The sequence below is a fragment of the Rattus rattus genome, chromosome 15 (assembly GCF_011064425.1).
Source record: "Rattus rattus isolate New Zealand chromosome 15, Rrattus_CSIRO_v1, whole genome shotgun sequence".
In the NCBI taxonomy this organism is placed as follows: Eukaryota; Metazoa; Chordata; class Mammalia; order Rodentia; family Muridae; genus Rattus; species Rattus rattus.
The window spans coordinates 43,698,106-43,716,840 of NC_046168.1; the positions used below are offsets into that span (position 1 = coordinate 43,698,106).

At 35.7% G+C, this 18,735-nt stretch overlaps 1 protein-coding gene across 6 annotated transcripts in view; it reads right to left on the reverse strand.

Moving 5' to 3' along the window:
* Nucleotides 1–18,735, reverse strand: part of Rttn (rotatin) — a 167,375-nt gene that overhangs the window by 71,223 nt on the left and 77,417 nt on the right. For all 6 annotated transcript variants that reach the window (XM_032885546.1, XM_032885544.1, XM_032885545.1 and 3 more), the window contains 5 exons: nt 13,658–13,812; nt 11,300–11,519; nt 5,122–5,250; nt 4,383–4,493; nt 989–1,147 (listed from right to left, as the gene is read on the reverse strand). In XM_032885546.1, the coding sequence (XP_032741437.1) occupies nt 989–1,147; nt 4,383–4,493; nt 5,122–5,250; nt 11,300–11,519; nt 13,658–13,812 (774 nt within the window). The remainder of the gene's footprint in view (nt 1–988; nt 1,148–4,382; nt 4,494–5,121; nt 5,251–11,299; nt 11,520–13,657; nt 13,813–18,735) is intronic.

Here is an 18,735-nt window from a genome sequence, read left to right on the forward strand (position 1 = left end):
AGTGTAAGAAGTTTAATCCGTAAGTTTAAGAGATCTTAAAACTAAGACAGCAACTAATAAGAATACGGCCCTTATACATTTGCCACTGGGTACTGGGTAATGGTGGGCCAGGAACCGCTGGTATCTTCAGGAACCTCTGAGAGCCATCAGCTTGTCATTTTTATAACTACGAGTATAAGTCATCACCTGACAGAAGCATCAATGAGACAACAACAACAAAGCCACTTGGAGCTGACAAGATGGCTCCATGGGTACAGGACTCTGTGGGTAGAACTAATGACCCAACTTTGGTCCCTAGGACCCACAAGATGGTGAAAGAGAACTGACTCTCGGGATTTGCCCTCTGACCTTCATGGGCACACTCAAGTAGATGACATAAATAACTTTACAACACAATTTAATTTAGTGTTTCTTCTCAAGTATCACTGACAAATATTGTAAAACATTATTTTGAAAATACCTATGATTATAAAGGGTTTAAAAACATTAAATGCCTATAAATGTTGAGGTAAAAACAAATGTCTTCTGTGTATTACTCTGCAATGTGGAATAGAAAAGTTCACATTAAAACGTACCATTTCGGGCACAACAAGATGGCACATCTAATAAAGGCACTGCCTGCCAAGATTGTATTCCCACCCTGAGGGAATACACATGAAAGGAGAGCACTGACTCTCCTAAGTTGTCTTCTGACCTTCACAGCAGAACATGTGCACACGCATATGTGTATATGCATGCACACACATAAAAACAAATAAATATTTAATACAAAATTTTTAAATATTCTGCCTTAATTTTATCAGAATAAAAGACTTGAATTTTTACTGTAAATCATTTTAAATTTAGCAAGCAAAATAAATAATGTTTTTTTTTCTCAGTCTACTCTGCTGAACAGCAAGTCAAATGAGAGTTATAGATGCTCTTGCAATAGAGTTCTGCGACAATAAAGGGTATGGGAAAGTGGATTTGGCAGCTAAATCAGACATACCTCCCGCCGCACCATACTGCATTCTGACTGATCCAGAAGAATGTTCACCACAGTTCCCCAGAGCCCACCAGAAATATTCTGACAACTGTTTGCCAGGGCCACACAGCCAGCTTCCATAGTAGTCAGTGCTGATCCCAACCCCAGTGAAGTGAATCTCACCTGTCACGTAAAGACAAAGATATCAAGTCCAAGAATACTCACTGCTACCATTAGGTTGTCCTTCTGGTACAAAAGAACTGTTAGACCTACACAGGTATGGCATTGGTTTTACATTCTATACACTAAAGGACACTCAGAAACAGTGTCCTGCATGTGTGTGACTATGTCATTGGCTTTACAGAAATTTCATATCAGAGTGGAGGGAAAAAACAAATCAGTGATTTGAAAAAGAAGTAGATTATGATCAAATGTTACATGAGATAGCCTAGGTAGCTATAAGTAAGCATTAAAGCAATTATAATTTAGAAGGTTTTTTTTTTTTAAGGAAAAGCATTTGAACATGACTTCATATGCAAATGAAGTATTTATTGAACATGATTTCTATTATTCCTCATTCTTAAAAAAATACCCATTATTTTGTTCTTTTTTTTTAAGTTAGCAGTATTTTTCCAAACAAATAGTTTTAACTTGGTAATACTTCATTTCAAAACTATGTAGATAAATTACAATTCTTTATAAGGCATGTAGCACTTTCTCGTTATTTTAAGAGGAAGAAAAAGTCTCAAAAAAATCAAAATTAAGTTGTTATAGTAATACTGACCATAGCATAACTGCTATTTAAGTTAACAATTTGCTGCATTTCTGAATTTTGAGTCAAAAATACATTTTCAGTGAGAATTACAGGAATAAAATAACATAGTCACAAAACAGTCAAGTAATAAGTCCAAGTGTACCTTCTAAGTTCAGATCAAATAGTACTTACACAAATCAAGGTTTTTAATAAGACCCATGATTTCTTACCTAACATCATTGAAAAATGTCTAAATAATATAAGTTATGTATAAAATGGCACTTAAATATTACTAGGCATTTAAAATGAAGTAGGGTGGCTCCCTTAAAAGAAAAGAGAGAGAGAGACCTTTCACCAAGTGCCCGCAACAAGAAGAGGAAAATGAACACATATAAGAAGGCAGACATCCACAGTGGGAAGGAGTGTTCCAGGAAGCTAACTGTAGGTTTTAGACTGCTACCTCCAGAATCATGAGAAATTGCATTGCTGCTTTTTAAGCAATCCATTCTGTGGTATTTATTATGGCAACCTGAGAACATTAATACAAGTTGTTTTTTAATTTCTCTTTTTTTATAATAACTAACAAGAGGAGCTATACTAAAACAAATACCATGACATAGAAGTGACTTTTGAACTATACAAGTTAGAGTCTGAAAGACTCCAGGCTCATACCAAGAAGCTCAGCCACAGGATGACTCTGCTGCGATAGCAGAAAGAAATGAGAGCATGGAGGAAGGATGATCCATAGAAGGTCATACTCGGATGTGCACAAGTAACCATCAAAGACCGGTGTGTTAAATGTGCAGTTCCTAGTCCATGCAACCATTGACAGAAGGTAGAATCTTTAAGGATAGGTAGGCAGTTAGAAGTCTTTTAACCATGTTATGGCATGCACAATAGGCATACTGAGACCCCGGCCCTCTACTTTCTCTCTTTCTGCTGCCAGGAGGCAAGCAGGTGTGCTACTCCATGAGCTCCCACCAAGACACTGCTACAGGACCAAAAGCAAAGAGAGCGGAACGCTTGAAACTGTAAGTGAAAATAAACCTTGACTTCTTAACTTCTTAAGTTAGTTTTGCTCGGGTATTTGTTATAATAATATAGAGCTGCTTTATACAAATAAAAGTTAAAAGTGGTAAAACTGCATTCAAGTGTTGTTTTTGTGAGCAATGAAATTATGCACATAGTTGAAAATATTTCTAAGCAAAGTGCTGAGTATATCAATTTCTCATGAGTGCTTATAGCAAAATGCAAAGGAAGCATGATTTGAATCAGGAATTAATGATATGTTTGTAAAAGGGGGACAGTTATAGATAATTAAGAAAATTCTAGGCTATCTATATACAAGATGAGAACTCTAGTTCTGGAAAGGTCACGGAAGGATGGCTGAATAACTGTTTCATGAAGAGATTATGAATGTTGTTTAGACATCTTAGCAGTAGCCAGAATGGAGATAAGACAAAGACAGTGCCAGTGTGGAACGGCAGGAAATAAGATAGTGAACTGCCATGACTGGGAGACTATGGGGCTTAGATTCCAGAAGGCAATGTGTGGTACTCTTCAAGGACAATAATGGCTCCAAATGAAATTCAGAGATCGTTAGGTCAGTCACTCCTACCCGAGCACGGAGGCAAAGCAACAGCCTCACTTCTAAGGCTACGGCTGCCTTTCCAGTTTCACTGGGCCAGGATGGCCCAGTCCAGTCAGTGCCTAAGGGACTGTGGTGCTGTCCTTAATGACGACAGCACAGGTGGAGCCCAGGGAGAGCCTGAGGAGGTCAGCTACCCACTGAGTTGTAGGAGGATGGGGTGCTGAGAATATTTCTCCAGCACGCCTAGAATGCACAGTATCAAGACAAAGGGCTGAGTCTTAAGTGCTAATGGAATTTTGCTTCCACAGCACGTACACTTGCTCTGGAACCTCATTTCTTCCATTCCTATTTCTCCCTCTGGGACTAGAAATATGTAACCTACAACTATTCTACAATCAGACAGAGATACCTAATGTCTTTGTTTCACAGATCCTAGGTGAGAACAAATTCTTTCCTTGGGATGAAATATATAAATTTTCATCTATTCTTGATTTAGATAATATTCATACAAGACCTTGGACTTCAGAGTTTAAAGTTGATAATGCAGTGAGCTAAGTATTGTTTTTTAAATCTATTTACAGAGATTAATGTATTTAAAAAGGATAAAAATTATAATGGAACAGAGTTGTAAAGCTAGATTGAAAGATGATTTTCCAGTCTGTGAAAGCTTTAATTCCCAATGGGACCTGTTTGGAAATAGGGCTTCCTCAAAATAATTAGAATGAAATGAACTATTAATGATAACATCCTTCCCACAACCAGACCGGGGACTGCCAACACATGTACAGTGAAAAGCTCTGTGGACATTCTCTAAAAAGACAGCATCTGTAAGTGAAAATTAAAGGCTCTCTCCAGAACCTGACTGTGCTGGTACACAGTCAACAAAACTATAAGGCAAGAAATTCTTACGGCAATAACTCTGTCAACAATGCTTCTTTAGGGTTGCCTGAGGAAAGATGGGGGCTAAATAAAACATGTTTTATCAATTACAGTAACCCACAATATTACATAAGTAAATCTGCTTTAGTGCTTTTCAATGTAGATATAACATAGTTGGTGTCCTCCACACTGACCTCTGGGTCTCGATCAACCCATAAGGGAATCAGCCAGGCCAATCCTTGCTGAGAAGGGACGTTCTCTTCACTGTGACTACCCAAAGGCAAGAACCAAAGTGGCATCCACTCCTAGAATGAAAACCAAGAACACAATACTTAAAGTACATTTATACAGCTTAAAATAACTCTTAAGGTTTTAAAGATCAAAAAATAAAAATGCACTTTTGGCTAAAATAATGCAAGTAAATATCTTGGCTTCCCTTTAAAATTTTTTCGACAGAGGCTTTTCTCCCATAATTTAGACAAAAAAAGTAGTTTTCTACTTAAGATTTCAACCAAAATAATTTTTTAAATAAACTCAGACACATATAAAATCAAAGAAATGTTGTAACTCAAAACAATTGTTGTCTTAGAGATTTTATTTTGTTTATGGGGTGTGTGTGTGTGTGTGTGTGTGTGTGTGTGTATAGTTGCTTACAGATGTTAGACAAGAGCCTTGTATCCCCTGGAGCTGGGGTCATAGGCAGCTGTGAATCAATCGATGTAGGTGGGTGCTAAGAACCAAACTCAGGCACCCTGAAAGAGCAGCCACCTCTCCAGCACTCCGTAAGTAATTCTTACTGTCTCGCTACCAAGTCAAAATTAACATTTCCATGTAGAAAGCCCATAGGCTTAAACCACAGCACGTTTCCTTCTCGCAACACTTCAGACGATGGCAGCCTGTCATCTGAGCTTCTCATCTGTCAGCTTCTCTTACCGAGTTTGGTGCCTGGACTATCATCTCGTGGGATAAATGAAGTAAGCAAAGAACTGTGCTCTTCGTCACACCTTTCCCCATGAAGGACATAGCGTTTCCTCCCCTTTCCACATAAAAAGAAGTAATTACCTAGAAAGCAAAGGTCAGCAATTTTATAGTGGACTTCTTCTTAAGGGAATATAATAGTAAGCATCTTTCTCTTATCTAATCAAATATTAGCTACATAAATTTAAAAGTCCTATTAATTCATTTAATAGTGACAGTGGTGGTAAATTTTACCCTAGTTAAAAAAATGATTTTTAAATTTTTTCAACTTTGGAATTTGTTCAAAGGACCTTCCTAGGACATTCTTTTACAATTAAAACATGAATATGATATTGTTTAGTGCTATAGCAATTTTAATCCAATTTTTTAAATGTATAATGAAAAGTATACATAAAATTACAAGCTCTATAAAATGCATTGATTACCAGGATTATGCTAATATTTGTTAAATGTAAACAGAAATTGTATTTACTTCTGAAAGATTTTGCATTGCTACTGCTCATTTTAGTATGTGATTATTATTTCAATAGCTGGTCTTTAGGTAATTTCTTTCTCACATATTTGAGAGCTTTGACACTTCTTCAACAGTAACAACACAGAAGCATTTCTCTTGTGAAGAGACACCCTTAACTAAGCAACTACATCAGAAGGAGTCCTGATGCCTGATTAGGAAAACTCAATTGTGCAGCAATATCCTTGATATTCACCATTTCTGTGTGAATAGCACACTGTTCCCGAGCAGGGACTTGGTAACTAACTGTGAAGTGATTACAAAAATATTCTTTATAGATTATTAACTTAAAATATAAAAATTCAGTAAGACAAAAATAATTTCTAGTTATAATATTTCTTTTTAAAAAGATGCCATGTTTAGGCATAATACCTTTGAATAAAATTTCTGTGTGTGTCCAAATAAGCAATACTATTAGTTTTGGACCTAATACTACTGTAAGTATTGCACTGGCTAAGGCTTCACTGCTCTCTTTCCATAGTAAACCTCCATGTGGACCACTTCAAATCGCCTCCTTTGGGGGTCTTTTAGGGTTTCTTTTATGTGTTTCTTCAACTCATGAAGCAAAGGAAATTATATATAGCAATCACTGCATATATGTTTGTGTTAGTATATATAACATGTATATGTATATATATCAATTATATATGTGATTATATATAATTTAATTAGATTTATAATTATATATATTTACATATAAGCATATATAAAACCATATATATTTATATGTATAAATATACATATTAATATATAAATATACATACAATGTTATACACACACACATACATATATTTTTTTAAATGACCTGCCAATATAAAACTAAGGGTTTTTCACGAAAAATTAAGTTTTTTAAAAACAGATAATTCAAAATTATCTCTTAAAAAGCAAGACTAGGCAGGAGTTAAAAACTGTGAACAACAGTTCCATAGGCTCAACTAGTCTTCCAAAATGTAGGTTTATATGATATTTTTAGTAATTAAAAACTTAAGTTTTATGAGACTACATTAAAAATACAAGTCATGCATGATCAAATCCTTATCACTTTGTTTTTACCATCTTTGTAATAATATTATTTTTTAGATCACAATACCTGGTAATAACTTCAGTATTATTCATCAGACCTCTGGAATTATTGATCATGTAGGTGATTTCAAATACCAATTTGGTGTTTATCTACATATCATAATTAGTTATAAATAGCTGAAAATTATAAAGTACTGCAAAAGACAAATATCAGATCTGCTGTAGAGAAATAAAAGGACTTGATATTGGAAGAGCAGCTCTTTCAAGACAGGATTAGCTTCAGTGACAAACATTAAGCAAATCAGTGGGACAAATGATAGATCTTGACACATCCACTCACATAAACTTTACTTTCTCCTTAATAGTATGAGTTTAGATAATATACAATAAAGAGACCCATTCACTTAATAAACTGAGCAGAAAATCCTAGATTAAATGTAACTCAGCTATAATTTCTAACAAAAAATGACTTCTTGACATGAACTTCCTGTCATTGAATATAAAGACATACATTTTCCATTACTTTCAATGAAGCATTAAAGAAACACCTATTCATTCCAAATCAGTACTTATTAATTAAATTTTTCATAACTATGCAATATTAGAAAATAGGGAATATTTCTATCTATTCCTTGGTCAATAAACTGCTAATGTTTTTATTTCAAGATAGCTGAACTTAGGAGGAAGTTATTGGCTAGTATATTTATGTAAAATAATCATATATTTCTAATTACAAAAACCTTGTAGCATAGAGTGATTAGTGAGTCAATTTATAGTACATCTTTCTTGGTTTATATAATTAAGAAAAAGGGTACTTTTTTAAAGAGGCTACAGTTAAATTTATACTGGATTTCATAATGCTTCTAAAAATTTAGCACTTTTAAAACTTTTTAAAAAACAAAACAAAGTTTAGGGGTAAAGGCAGATCATAATCATTGTGTTAAACATGCAGATAGGCACCAGGAATGGAAATGGTCCAAAAACCATTATCATAAACTAGTGATAAACATGTAAAACAAAGAAAATACAATGTATCTAAAAGATTATGTACTAACAGTGGCATCTGTAAGCCTCTATAAGTAAATTTCATCTACAGACCAGCAACCAATACTTAGCACATAGCTGTGAAAAAGAAAAGGCTTATTAAAAGAAGCAAGTTAAGATGTAAACTCTATATAGAGACTGACTTCTATAAAAGACAGACACTACTGAATAGTTCTTGCTGGAAAGCTTCTATGAATGAGTAGTCAAAAATAACAGAAAATTCAAAATGCAAAATAAAAGGAAAGAAAAGAAATCAGAAAAAAAGGACACAATGTAGACAGGTAGAGAAGTGGGAAGAACTAGGGAGAGAGTAACTAGGATCAAAATAACATATAAAATTCTAAAGAATAAAAAAGATTGAAATCATAAAAGCAAAATAAAATACATATAGCTATAAAAAAATAAAAAAGACACATAAGTTTAGAAGTTCATAACCAACTCCAAATAGTGAACAAGCATGTCAATTAATCTTCTGACAGTCCCATGAAGAGATTTTTAAATTGCAGAGCTATCTCAGACAATTCTGCTAAGACATCCATCAGCTAGGCATAATGTGAGGCTGCCAGAGCAAAGTTGTTCTCTGAAAACTTTGCACAACCATATCTCAGTTCATTTAATTACATCGTACTGGAAATACTTTGAACCAAATGATGATTGCGGAATATAATTAAGGCCATGCTTCTAGTCTACTAAGAGACAAAAGGGCTTACTTAAGAAAATTTGTCCTGTCTAAAAGAAATGCAGGGACAATGATGGAGCAAAGACTAAAGGAATGGCCAACTGGCCAGTCTGAGACCACACCATGTGCAAGTACCAATCCCTGATACTATTAATGATACTCTGCTATGCTTGCTGATAGGAGCCTAGCACAACTCTCTTCTAAGAGGCTAGCTCCAGCAGCTGACGAAACAAATGCAGATCCTCGCAGCCAAACATTGGATGGAGGTCAGGGTCTCTTAAAGGAGAGTTGGGATAGGGATTAAAGGACCTCAAGAGGATAGAGATTCCACCAGAAGACCAACGGAGTCAACTACCCTGGATTCTTGGAGGCTACCAGAGACTGAACCACCAACGAAAGAGCATGCAGGGCTGGACTGAGGCCCTCAGCACTTATGTAGCAGATGTGCAGCTCAGCCTTCATGTGGCCCCCAAAAACTAGAGTGGAGGAAGGCAGGGGGCAGGGACTAGCCCTAAGGCTGTTGACTGTGGAATCCATCCCCAATAGGGCTGCCTTGTCTGGCCTCAGAGAGGATAATGTGCCAGGGTGAAGGGATACCTGGGGGGGGGGAGGCTCCACCCTCTCAGAGGAGAAAGGGAGAGAGTGGGGGAGGTACTCTGGAAGGAGAGGAAAGAGAGGGGATGTTTGAGAGGGGGCAGCGATGTAAATAAATACATATATAAATACATAAATAAATACAATAAATATTGTATAAATAATATAAATAAATAAATAAATAAATAAATAAATAAATACAATAAAATAAAAAAGAAAAGCTGGAGTAGGGACAGAAATTAGTGAAGTAAGACTGTACCTAAAAACATTAGTAAAGCTGTATACTTTTTGTAAATGCATTTTTTTGTATAGGTAAAAATTAATAGGGAAAAGCAGGACAGAGGATCAAAGATGAAGGCTGATTCCTTTGTAACAGTAACAAACATCGGCACTGGTGAGATGAGGAAAGCAAAGTGGAGAAAGGATAATTAATATCTGGACGGCAGCAACTACAGATGCAGTAGACAGCTAAGTGCTGAAGAATTTTTAGATAATGATTTTGAAAATTTGGGTAAATAAAAATTTTAATTCTAGAAAAATATACCCTACTAAACAAAACAAACATGAAAAAATAGTTTACTTATAGATTTACTAAAACTCAATGCATAACTAATAATCTTCCCAAATAGGCGATTCCAGCCTGAATGACTTCATAAATAAAATGAATCAATGAATAAAAAATTAGGGGGTTGGGGATTTAGCTCAGTGGTAGAGCGCTTGCCTAGGAAGCGCAAGGCCCTGGGTTCGGTCCCCAGCTCCGAAAAAAAGAACCAAAAAGAACCAAAAAAAAAAAAAAAAAAAAAAAAAAAAAAATTAAAGGCATTTGCTTAGAAACTGGTAAGTTTCCACAAATTAATAAGAAAACTTTTTAAATACATATATTGTACACATTTTCACCCAACGGCAATAATTTCATAGCAACAGTATCCAAATTTGGTCTCTATCAAACAAAACTTAAAACTAAATGCAAGCCATTCTTGTAGTATGTAGATTACTGTAAAAAAATTAAACACCTATAAGCAACAAAAAAATAAATCTCCTGAGAAACTCAGCCAGAACATGTCAAATACAGAGGCGAATGCCAGCAACAAACCACTGAACTGAGAACGGGACCCCCGTTGAAGGATTCAGAGAAAGGACTGAAAGAGCTTGAAGGGGCTTGAGACCCCATATGAACAACAATGCCAACCAACCAGAGCTTCCAGGGACTAAGCCACTACCCAAAGACTATACATGGGCTGACCCTGGGCTCCAACTGTATATGTAGCAATGAATAGCCTTGTTGGGGCACCAGTGGAAGGGGAAGCCCTTGGTCCTGCCAAGGTTGGACCTCCAGTGTAGGGGAACATGGGGGGTGGTGAATGGGGAGGGGAATAGCCATATAGAAGGGGAGGGGAAGGGGATAGGGGGCTGATGGACAGGAAACCGGGAAAGGGAATAACATTTGAAATGCAAATAAGAAATACCCAATTTAATAAAAATGGAAAAAATAAATAAATTTCCTAAGAATATCATTGAAAGAAATCAAACAAACGATTCCATTTGCATATTTTTAAAAAGTCAGAAAATATTTTCTACCAACACAAGACAAAAGAGTAAAACTATCAAAACGACCAAAATGCCAAGCAATCAAGACCCTTCAGAAATGTTATTAAAAGAAATGTGATTAACAACATGCCAGAGATGTCAGCTAGGTTCTATTTAGAGATTTGGGGGCAATCATGTGGGATTTTAGTCATGTAATAACTGGGCTATTGTTTAATTTTGTGTATTTCTGGATATATGTTATATTTCATAATTTAAACTTAAACGGGGTTGGTGAGATAGTTCAGCACATAAAAGTGCTTGCTACCAAGCCTGATGAACATAGTTTAACCTTAGGACTCACATGGAACAAGGGAAGAAAAGACTGCTTGCTCTGAATTGTCCTCTGGTAGTCACACCTGTGTTGTGGCAAGGACAAACCCACCCCACCCTTCCTGAGCATCCAGAAAGTAAAACCAAAACTTTAGCTGGCTAAATGAAATAAGTGAAGAAACAAATCACATCCCTAAAGAGACTTAGGATAAGTCTCAGTTTTTCTTGTAAATGTAACTATGTATATATGACCTCACATATTTGTTTAAAAAATTAAAACATTTCAAAATTATTATAAGTTATACATATACTGTACTATAATCTACCTTAAATATAACAATATATACTACATTTGTTCCTGGCTTAGAAATTAAAAAATGACCAATAAACAGTAGCTAGGTGTTAGAGTTGTCATTCTCACTTACCTCCAGGAGACCTGACAAGTACTTCCCACAAATCTCAAGTGGCTTTGAGAGAGGAGAATGTGCACTCCACCCAGGGGAGGCAGTGAGGTGGGCCATCCCCGCTAAGGTCCTCTCCAAGGAAGGCAAGCCATAGAAATGGGGAGCATCTGTGACTCTGAGGCACTGGAGTAGCTTCAGAGACAGCTGTGTTTGGAAAACATAAAATAGTTCCAGGCATTTCCTATTTGTGGAAAAAGAGGAAAACCACATGGTTACTGCTCAGGTGCTCTCTTAGCAGCTGAGGATGTTTCTGATGATGCACTACATTAGAAATGTATGAGTTAAAAAAGATGATAGAAGATATTGCTTCTCAACATTCTTCAAGGGGAGCACAGAAAAAATATCAACAAAGGTAAGTCAAGAGAAAAATAAGCAACAAATACATTGTTACATTGAAAATACACGTTTGTAGATTGTGGCATTACCACCCTGTAATGAGGTAGAAAGCTAAAAATACAAAAGTTCATATTTCAAATGACTTTAACTTGCATATTTTAATACTATACATAAATCACTCACTGTCATAAGAGTGGTTTTTGTTTAATTAAAATTCACATTTTCCCTAAAAATCTAAACACATAAGCAAAATGATCGTAAAAAGAACATTTATTTTACTAAAGAAAAATTCCTAAAATTAAATACCTAGGCATGGATTCAGAAATGTAATTCATAAATAATCAGTCAAGCTACTAAATAAAGCCAGAAATCTTTCAATACCTCTGATTATAAAACTCTAAATCTGACAACTTTAACTGCATCACTATTTATTCCATCAAATATATGTGTTCTAAGATCATTACTTTACATATTTCTCACTGGCTGTTAAAGCATTTTAGAAGCACAAAAAAACTTACACTAACATCAAAAATTATTTCTCTAAGTTCACTTCCTTACAGGTAAACCACAAAGCAATCTAATACAATTTAAAATGTTCCTGTCTCTTTTTCAAACCTTCAAACCTCCTTCTCTTCCTCCTCCCCTTCCTTCCCACATAACCACCACTCTGGTTATGGAGTGGTAATCTGGAGATTAACAATACAATATCTACTGTTTTTCTCCAATGAGAACCAAGTTTGCATCAAGAAATTTTTATTTCATCTTCCTAAGACACATTATGCTTATTGCAACTTTAAAGTGCTTTATACACTTCCCTTTTTCCTACTTGCTTTTTATGGATAAAAAGGTTAAACCCAACAGTATAATAACATTAACATGAAGAAAAAGGAATACAGTGAAAAATGGAGTGTTCTCATAGACACTTCTTTTATTAAAGAACCATTTACACTGAAACTGATTATTTTCAAATAAGGAGTTTTTATTTTAATAACAGATTTCCGCATAGTGGAGTAAACTTATTCTTCTGGTAGATGTGATCTTTGCCAATAACTTATCTCATTGGAGAAAACAATGAATATTCTATTGCTGTTCTCTGGGATCGGGGTAATCATCTGAACTATCCAGAGTGGTGGTTATGGAGGAGGCAAGAGAAGAGGGAAGAGAAGGTTTGATTGAAGAAAAAAAAAAGATAGGAACATTTTAAATTGTATTAGATTGCTTTGTGGTTGAACTGTGAATGTATATAAGCAACTTTTAGGCTTAGTGTAAGTTCTTTGTGTCACTAATTTTAAACAAAGCAATGATCAGTGTGTATTTGTGAGTAGCTGAACATGAAGGGTGAAGCACCCCAGGAGGCATGAAAACAACATGTCTCACTCCTCAGTCTTCCTTGTGTACACTCCATCCATAAGCTTTGTCATAACCTTTTATGAACCAGCTACTCATGTGAACTAGGAAACCTGCTGGGAAGATGGCTGGCATTCTAGGTAGTAGGAGGTGTCCAGAACACGAGCAGTGTGACCTGGACCTGCCAATGAGCATCGAAGGTGAAGCTAAGGGCGTTCTTAAGGTTGCCTTCCACCTGTGAAACAGACAGGACTTCCGGATAGGACGCCATATTAAACTGAACTGACAAACCCAACCATTATTCACTGCAACTATTTGTTTCATGGTAAGAGTGAAAACCACATCTAAGGGTCAAAAGTCCTCTGTGTTGACCATAGTGTAGAGAAAGTCCTCTGTGACCATAGTATGGGAGCAGAAGAAAATGTTTCATTTTTTCTCCAACACATATACATTCATTAGTGTACTAAAGATTAAAAAAAAATGACAACCAGGCTTTACTAGAAACAGACAGATTGAGCCTATCTGATGAATAGTTTTTAACCTCTTAATTTAAAGAACTAGAAGTCAACCTTTGGAAATTGAAGAAAAGTATGCTTTATATGAACATACTCAAATAGTAAATAACAAAAATGGTACCTGTCAGAAACTGTCATGCAAACCAGCAATAAGGAATTAAGAAGAGTGATCAATTCTTTCTGGAGTTGCTGTCTGACAGCAGTCCGGATTTCATCTGTTACTTCTCTTGTATGTGACTCTGTCAGAACCAGAAGGTCTAATAGTGGGTTTGGATTCTAAAACGAAACATTTTTAAAATATATTTATTCTTTGATATGTATTGCTTCCTATAAAAGTTTTCTGTTGCTATGTCATTATCCAACTATTAAAACTGGTAGCCCTGGGCTTTAACTGTATTCATAAAGACATTCTAAATTCAACACAGTCTTAATGTATTATGCTGATAAGAACAAAATGCAACCATTACAAAGAAATGAAGGAAACAGAGGAATGCAAGAAATCGGCTCCATACTCTTGTCTTTGTCTCCATCATTAGAAATAGAGACAAATTAAATCATATGTTTTACACAAAACTGACACTAAGTGAAAGACCCACTACTCAATTCTTCCTTATTCTAATTAGCATTCTTTACACCTTGTTTTGGTATCTGACCGTTCCTTGTGCATATGTACTTGAATACAACACTATGTATGGCTACTCGATGATTTATGGTTTTCCTGAGCTTCAATAAAGAGTATGCACATGTCGAATTATGACTCATATAAAAATTGTAAGCCATGAAATTACTAAGACAATACAGTGTTATAGTTTAAAACCTTTTGGTATATTGCCATACTGCCCTTACCCTCCCACCCCCAAAAGTACTGATGTATATGACTAATTAGTATGTAAAACGTCCTAAAGTATATGTCAATGTTGAGGGTTATAACTGCTGTAATATTTAGCAATATAAATTAAGAAGAGAATCAAACTTCGACTTTGTAAAATATGTCCAGTTTACCAACTAAAACACTGTACCTAAAGGTATTTAAAAGGATTGTTTCTAACAATACCGAGAGTAGAAAACATTATAAGGTGTCAGCAAGCACTGGTAGACATATTTTACAATAATCGTTTTGGTGTCAGAGACTATGCGAAACAGGGGAAAGGCAAGATTCCAATTAACTTCCTGAGTAGCTCCAAGATTTCTGTTTTTACCTCGGTCTTACAGATAGGATATCAAAAGAGAAAAGGTAAAGCCTACAAAGCAGACCAAGTGGCATCACACTTCCAATCTAACACCCACTCTTAGCATTGTGCCACATCACAAGTGCACGTAATAGCATAGAAAGTAATCAAATCGAAATGTAGCTATTGCTGTTATTAAATCTTTCATGTAACAAATTAAACTTTAAAATGCCTACGTTGTACTTAGTGTAAAACGTGAAGACAATTGTCAAGTCACTTATATTATAAGGTATGTTGAGAATACTTTAATCAGATATGTAATTATAAAAACAATTATCAGTAAAAACTTTGGGAAAGAACCAGGGAGGCTGTCATGGTTTTGCTTTATAATACTATGCTTTATACCTGAGCAGATTTTTTGCCAATCTTTATGTGTTATCTTGAACAAAAAATACTCATGGGACAATTAAAATTACCTAAAATCCATTTCTCTCCCAAGAATGAAACAATCAGATCATATACTTAGGTTGTGTTTTTTTTTAAAAAAAACTCAAAATATTTTCAGTAACATCCATAGCCCAAAAGGTAATACAGTTATATGTCAACTGACTCCTATGAATAGTGATAGAATGAACAAACTATTCATACTAATGTTCTCAAATGTCTATACTTCGCAATCAGGAAATTAGTAAAAATTAATGTATATAAGTAAAAATTATACAGAACTAATACACAAGTAAAAATTAAACAGAAACTACTAACTGCTATATCGATACTAAATATTTATCAAAAGGTAAGAATTTCTTTCTTAGATATTTTTTATTTACATTTCAAACATGATTCCCTTTCACAATTTCCCGTCCATAAGCCCCATGTCCCATCTCCTCCCCCGCTTCTTCTATAAGGATGTTCCCCCTCCCCAAAGCCCCCCCTTCTGGCCTCCCCACCCTGACATTCCCCTACACTGGCAGGTTCAGCCTTAGCAGGACCAAGGGCTTCTCCTCCCATTATTGCCCAACAAGGACAAAATCTGTATATATGCAGCTGGAGCCATGGGTCTGTCCATGTGCCCTCTTTAGGTAGTGGTTTAGTCCCTGGGAGCTCTGGTTGGTTGACATTGTTGTTCTTATGGGGGTTTCAAGCCCCTTCAGCTCCTTCAATCCTTTCTCTAACTCATCCAATAGGGACCCCTTTCTCAGTTCAATGGTTTGCTGCTAGCATTCGCCTCTATTTGACAAGCTCTGGCTAAGCGTCTCAGGTGACAACTACATCAGGCTCCTGTCATCATGCACTTCTTGGCTTCATCAATATTGTCTGGATTTGGTGGCTGTGTATATATGTACAGAGTGGTAAGAATGGGTCAATTTGCATTCTTCTACATGCTGACCTCCAGTTGAACCAGCACCATTTGTTGAAAATGCTATCTTCTTTATACTGGATGGTTTTAGCTCCTCTGTCAACGATCAAGTGACCATAGGTGTGTGGGTTCATTCTGGGTCTTCAATTCTATTCCACCGATCTACTTGCCTGTGTCTGTACCAATACCATACAGTTTTTTTTATCATCATTGCTCTATAATACAGCTTGAGATCAAGGATGGTGATTCCCCCATAAGTTTTTGCTTTCCTGGGTTTTTTGTTATTCCAGATGAATTTGCAAATTGCTCCTTCTAACTCTATAAAGAATTGAGTTGGAATTTCGATGGAAATTGCATTGAATCTGTAGATTGCTTTTGGCAAAATGGCTATTTTTACCATATTAATCCTGGCAATCCATGAGCATGGGAGGTCTTTCCATCTTTTGAGATCTTATTCAATTTCTTTCTTTAGACACTTGAAGTTCTGGTCATACAGATCTTTCATTTACTTGGTCAGAGTCACACCGAGGTATTTTACGTTATTTGTGACTGTTGTGAAGGGGGTCTTTTCCCTAATTTCTTTCTCAATCTGTTTATCCTTTGATTAGAGGAAGGCTACTGGTATGTTTGAGTTAATTTTATACCCAACCACTTTTCTGAAGTTGTTTATCAGGCTTAGTAGTTCTCTGGTGGAACTTTTGGGGTCACTTAAGTATGCTATCATATCATCTGCAAATAGTGATATTTTGACTTCTTCCTTTCCAATTTGTAGGCCTTTCACCTCCTTTTTTTGTCTGATTGCTCTGCCTAGGATTTTGAACAATATATTGATTAAGTAGGGAGAGTGTGGGCAGCCTTGTCTAGTCCCTGATTTTAGTGGGATCACTTCAAGTTAATTTCCATTTAGATTGATGTTGACTACTAGTGTGCTGTATATTGCTTTTACTATGTTTAGGTATGGGCCTTGAATTCCTGGTCTTTCCAGGACTTTTAACATAAAGGGGTGTTGAATTTTGTCAAATGCTTTCTCAGCATCTAATGAAATGATCATGTGGTTTTTTTTCTTTGAGTTTGTTTACATAGTGGATTGGGTTTCTGTATATTGAACCATCCCTGCATCCCTGGAATGAAGACTTCTTTATCATGATGGATGATCATTTTGCTGTGTTCTTGTATTTGGTTTGCAAGAATTTTATTGATTATTTTTTATGTCGATATTCATAAGGGAAATTCGTCTGAAGTTCTCTTTCTTTGTTGGGTCTTTGTGAGATTTAGGTATAAGTGTAACTGTGGCTTCCTAGAAGGAATTGTGTAGTGTTCCTTCTGTTTCTATTTTGTGGAATAGTTTGGATAGTATTGTTATGAGGTCATCTATAAAGGTCTAATAGAATCTCAACTAAACCCATCTGGTCCTGGGCTAAAAGTAAGATTTGTCCAAGTCTCTCAATCCTATTAGCAAGCTCCTTCTGCTGGCAGAGTGCTGAGACTCTTCTCCCTTTGTATCTTCCATGTACGTGTTGACATTCAGATCTAGTGAACTCTACCAGTATCTTCTAAAACACAAGACAAGCACAAGAAGGAACAGGGAGGATGGCTGTGCTAATATGTCCTGATCACAAATATTCAACCTCTCACACCTCGAGCTTTTGTCTTTTCATATTGGTATTCTATTCTCATTCGAAACTACTGGAACCTTTATTCTGTCAAGGCTGACCTCGAAAAAGCCAAACATCTTTACAGTGATGTCTTATTCTATTTACCACAGTCACCACGTCTATGATTGCAGGCTGTTCAATGCTTTCATGAAACTATGGCACCAGGACATGTTACAAGAAAGTCAATAGCAACAAAAAAAAAGAAGTTCCAACTAGTCTCCTCCAAAGAAAGAAAAATTACAGCCCTACTTTGATACATTAGCATTACATTTCATTCTGATACAAATCTAAATCAGCTCATTAGCTAGGCTAGCTCTATATTGCTAAAATAGACAAAATAATAAAATAGGTAACATTAATAAAATATTAAGATACAGAGGAGTAAGATAATATATTCTCAAACAACATGCTCGTTACAATAAATAAAATGGCAATAAAGCCAAGGCAAAAATTGCAAAGGAGAAAGTTTCTAGCCTACCCTCAGAAAACTAATAGATATGTCTTTTACTTCCTCTTAGTATTTTTTTGACCAGATTAAGCATTTATATCAATCAAATAATGAATGACAAATCATAACAAAAGATTCTGTACTTCACACCACAGATAAAGGACTAATTTATAAAAAGTTCTTCTATGAATGAGTGGAAGGAAGGAAGGAAGAGAGAGAGGAGGGAGGAAGGGAAGAGGGGGAAGGAGGGAGGGAGGAGGAAGGGAGAAGGGGGAGGAGGGAGGGAGGAGGAGGGAGGAGAAAGCCAACCAATCATGGAGTAAAACCAGCAAGAAATCAAGGAACAATTCATAAAAATAAAATAAATTAAAAAATGCCTCAACATCTCTAACTCACTAAATGTAAGTTATTTACAGAACACCACCAACAAAAAAGAACCTCAAAATACATACACACACATACAAAACTATAACATAGCACAGCAACAATTCTAGATAATTAGTTTATAAATATATTGGCACATGTACCCCTCAACACACTTTACAGTGACCATTTTATTGTTGGTAAGCC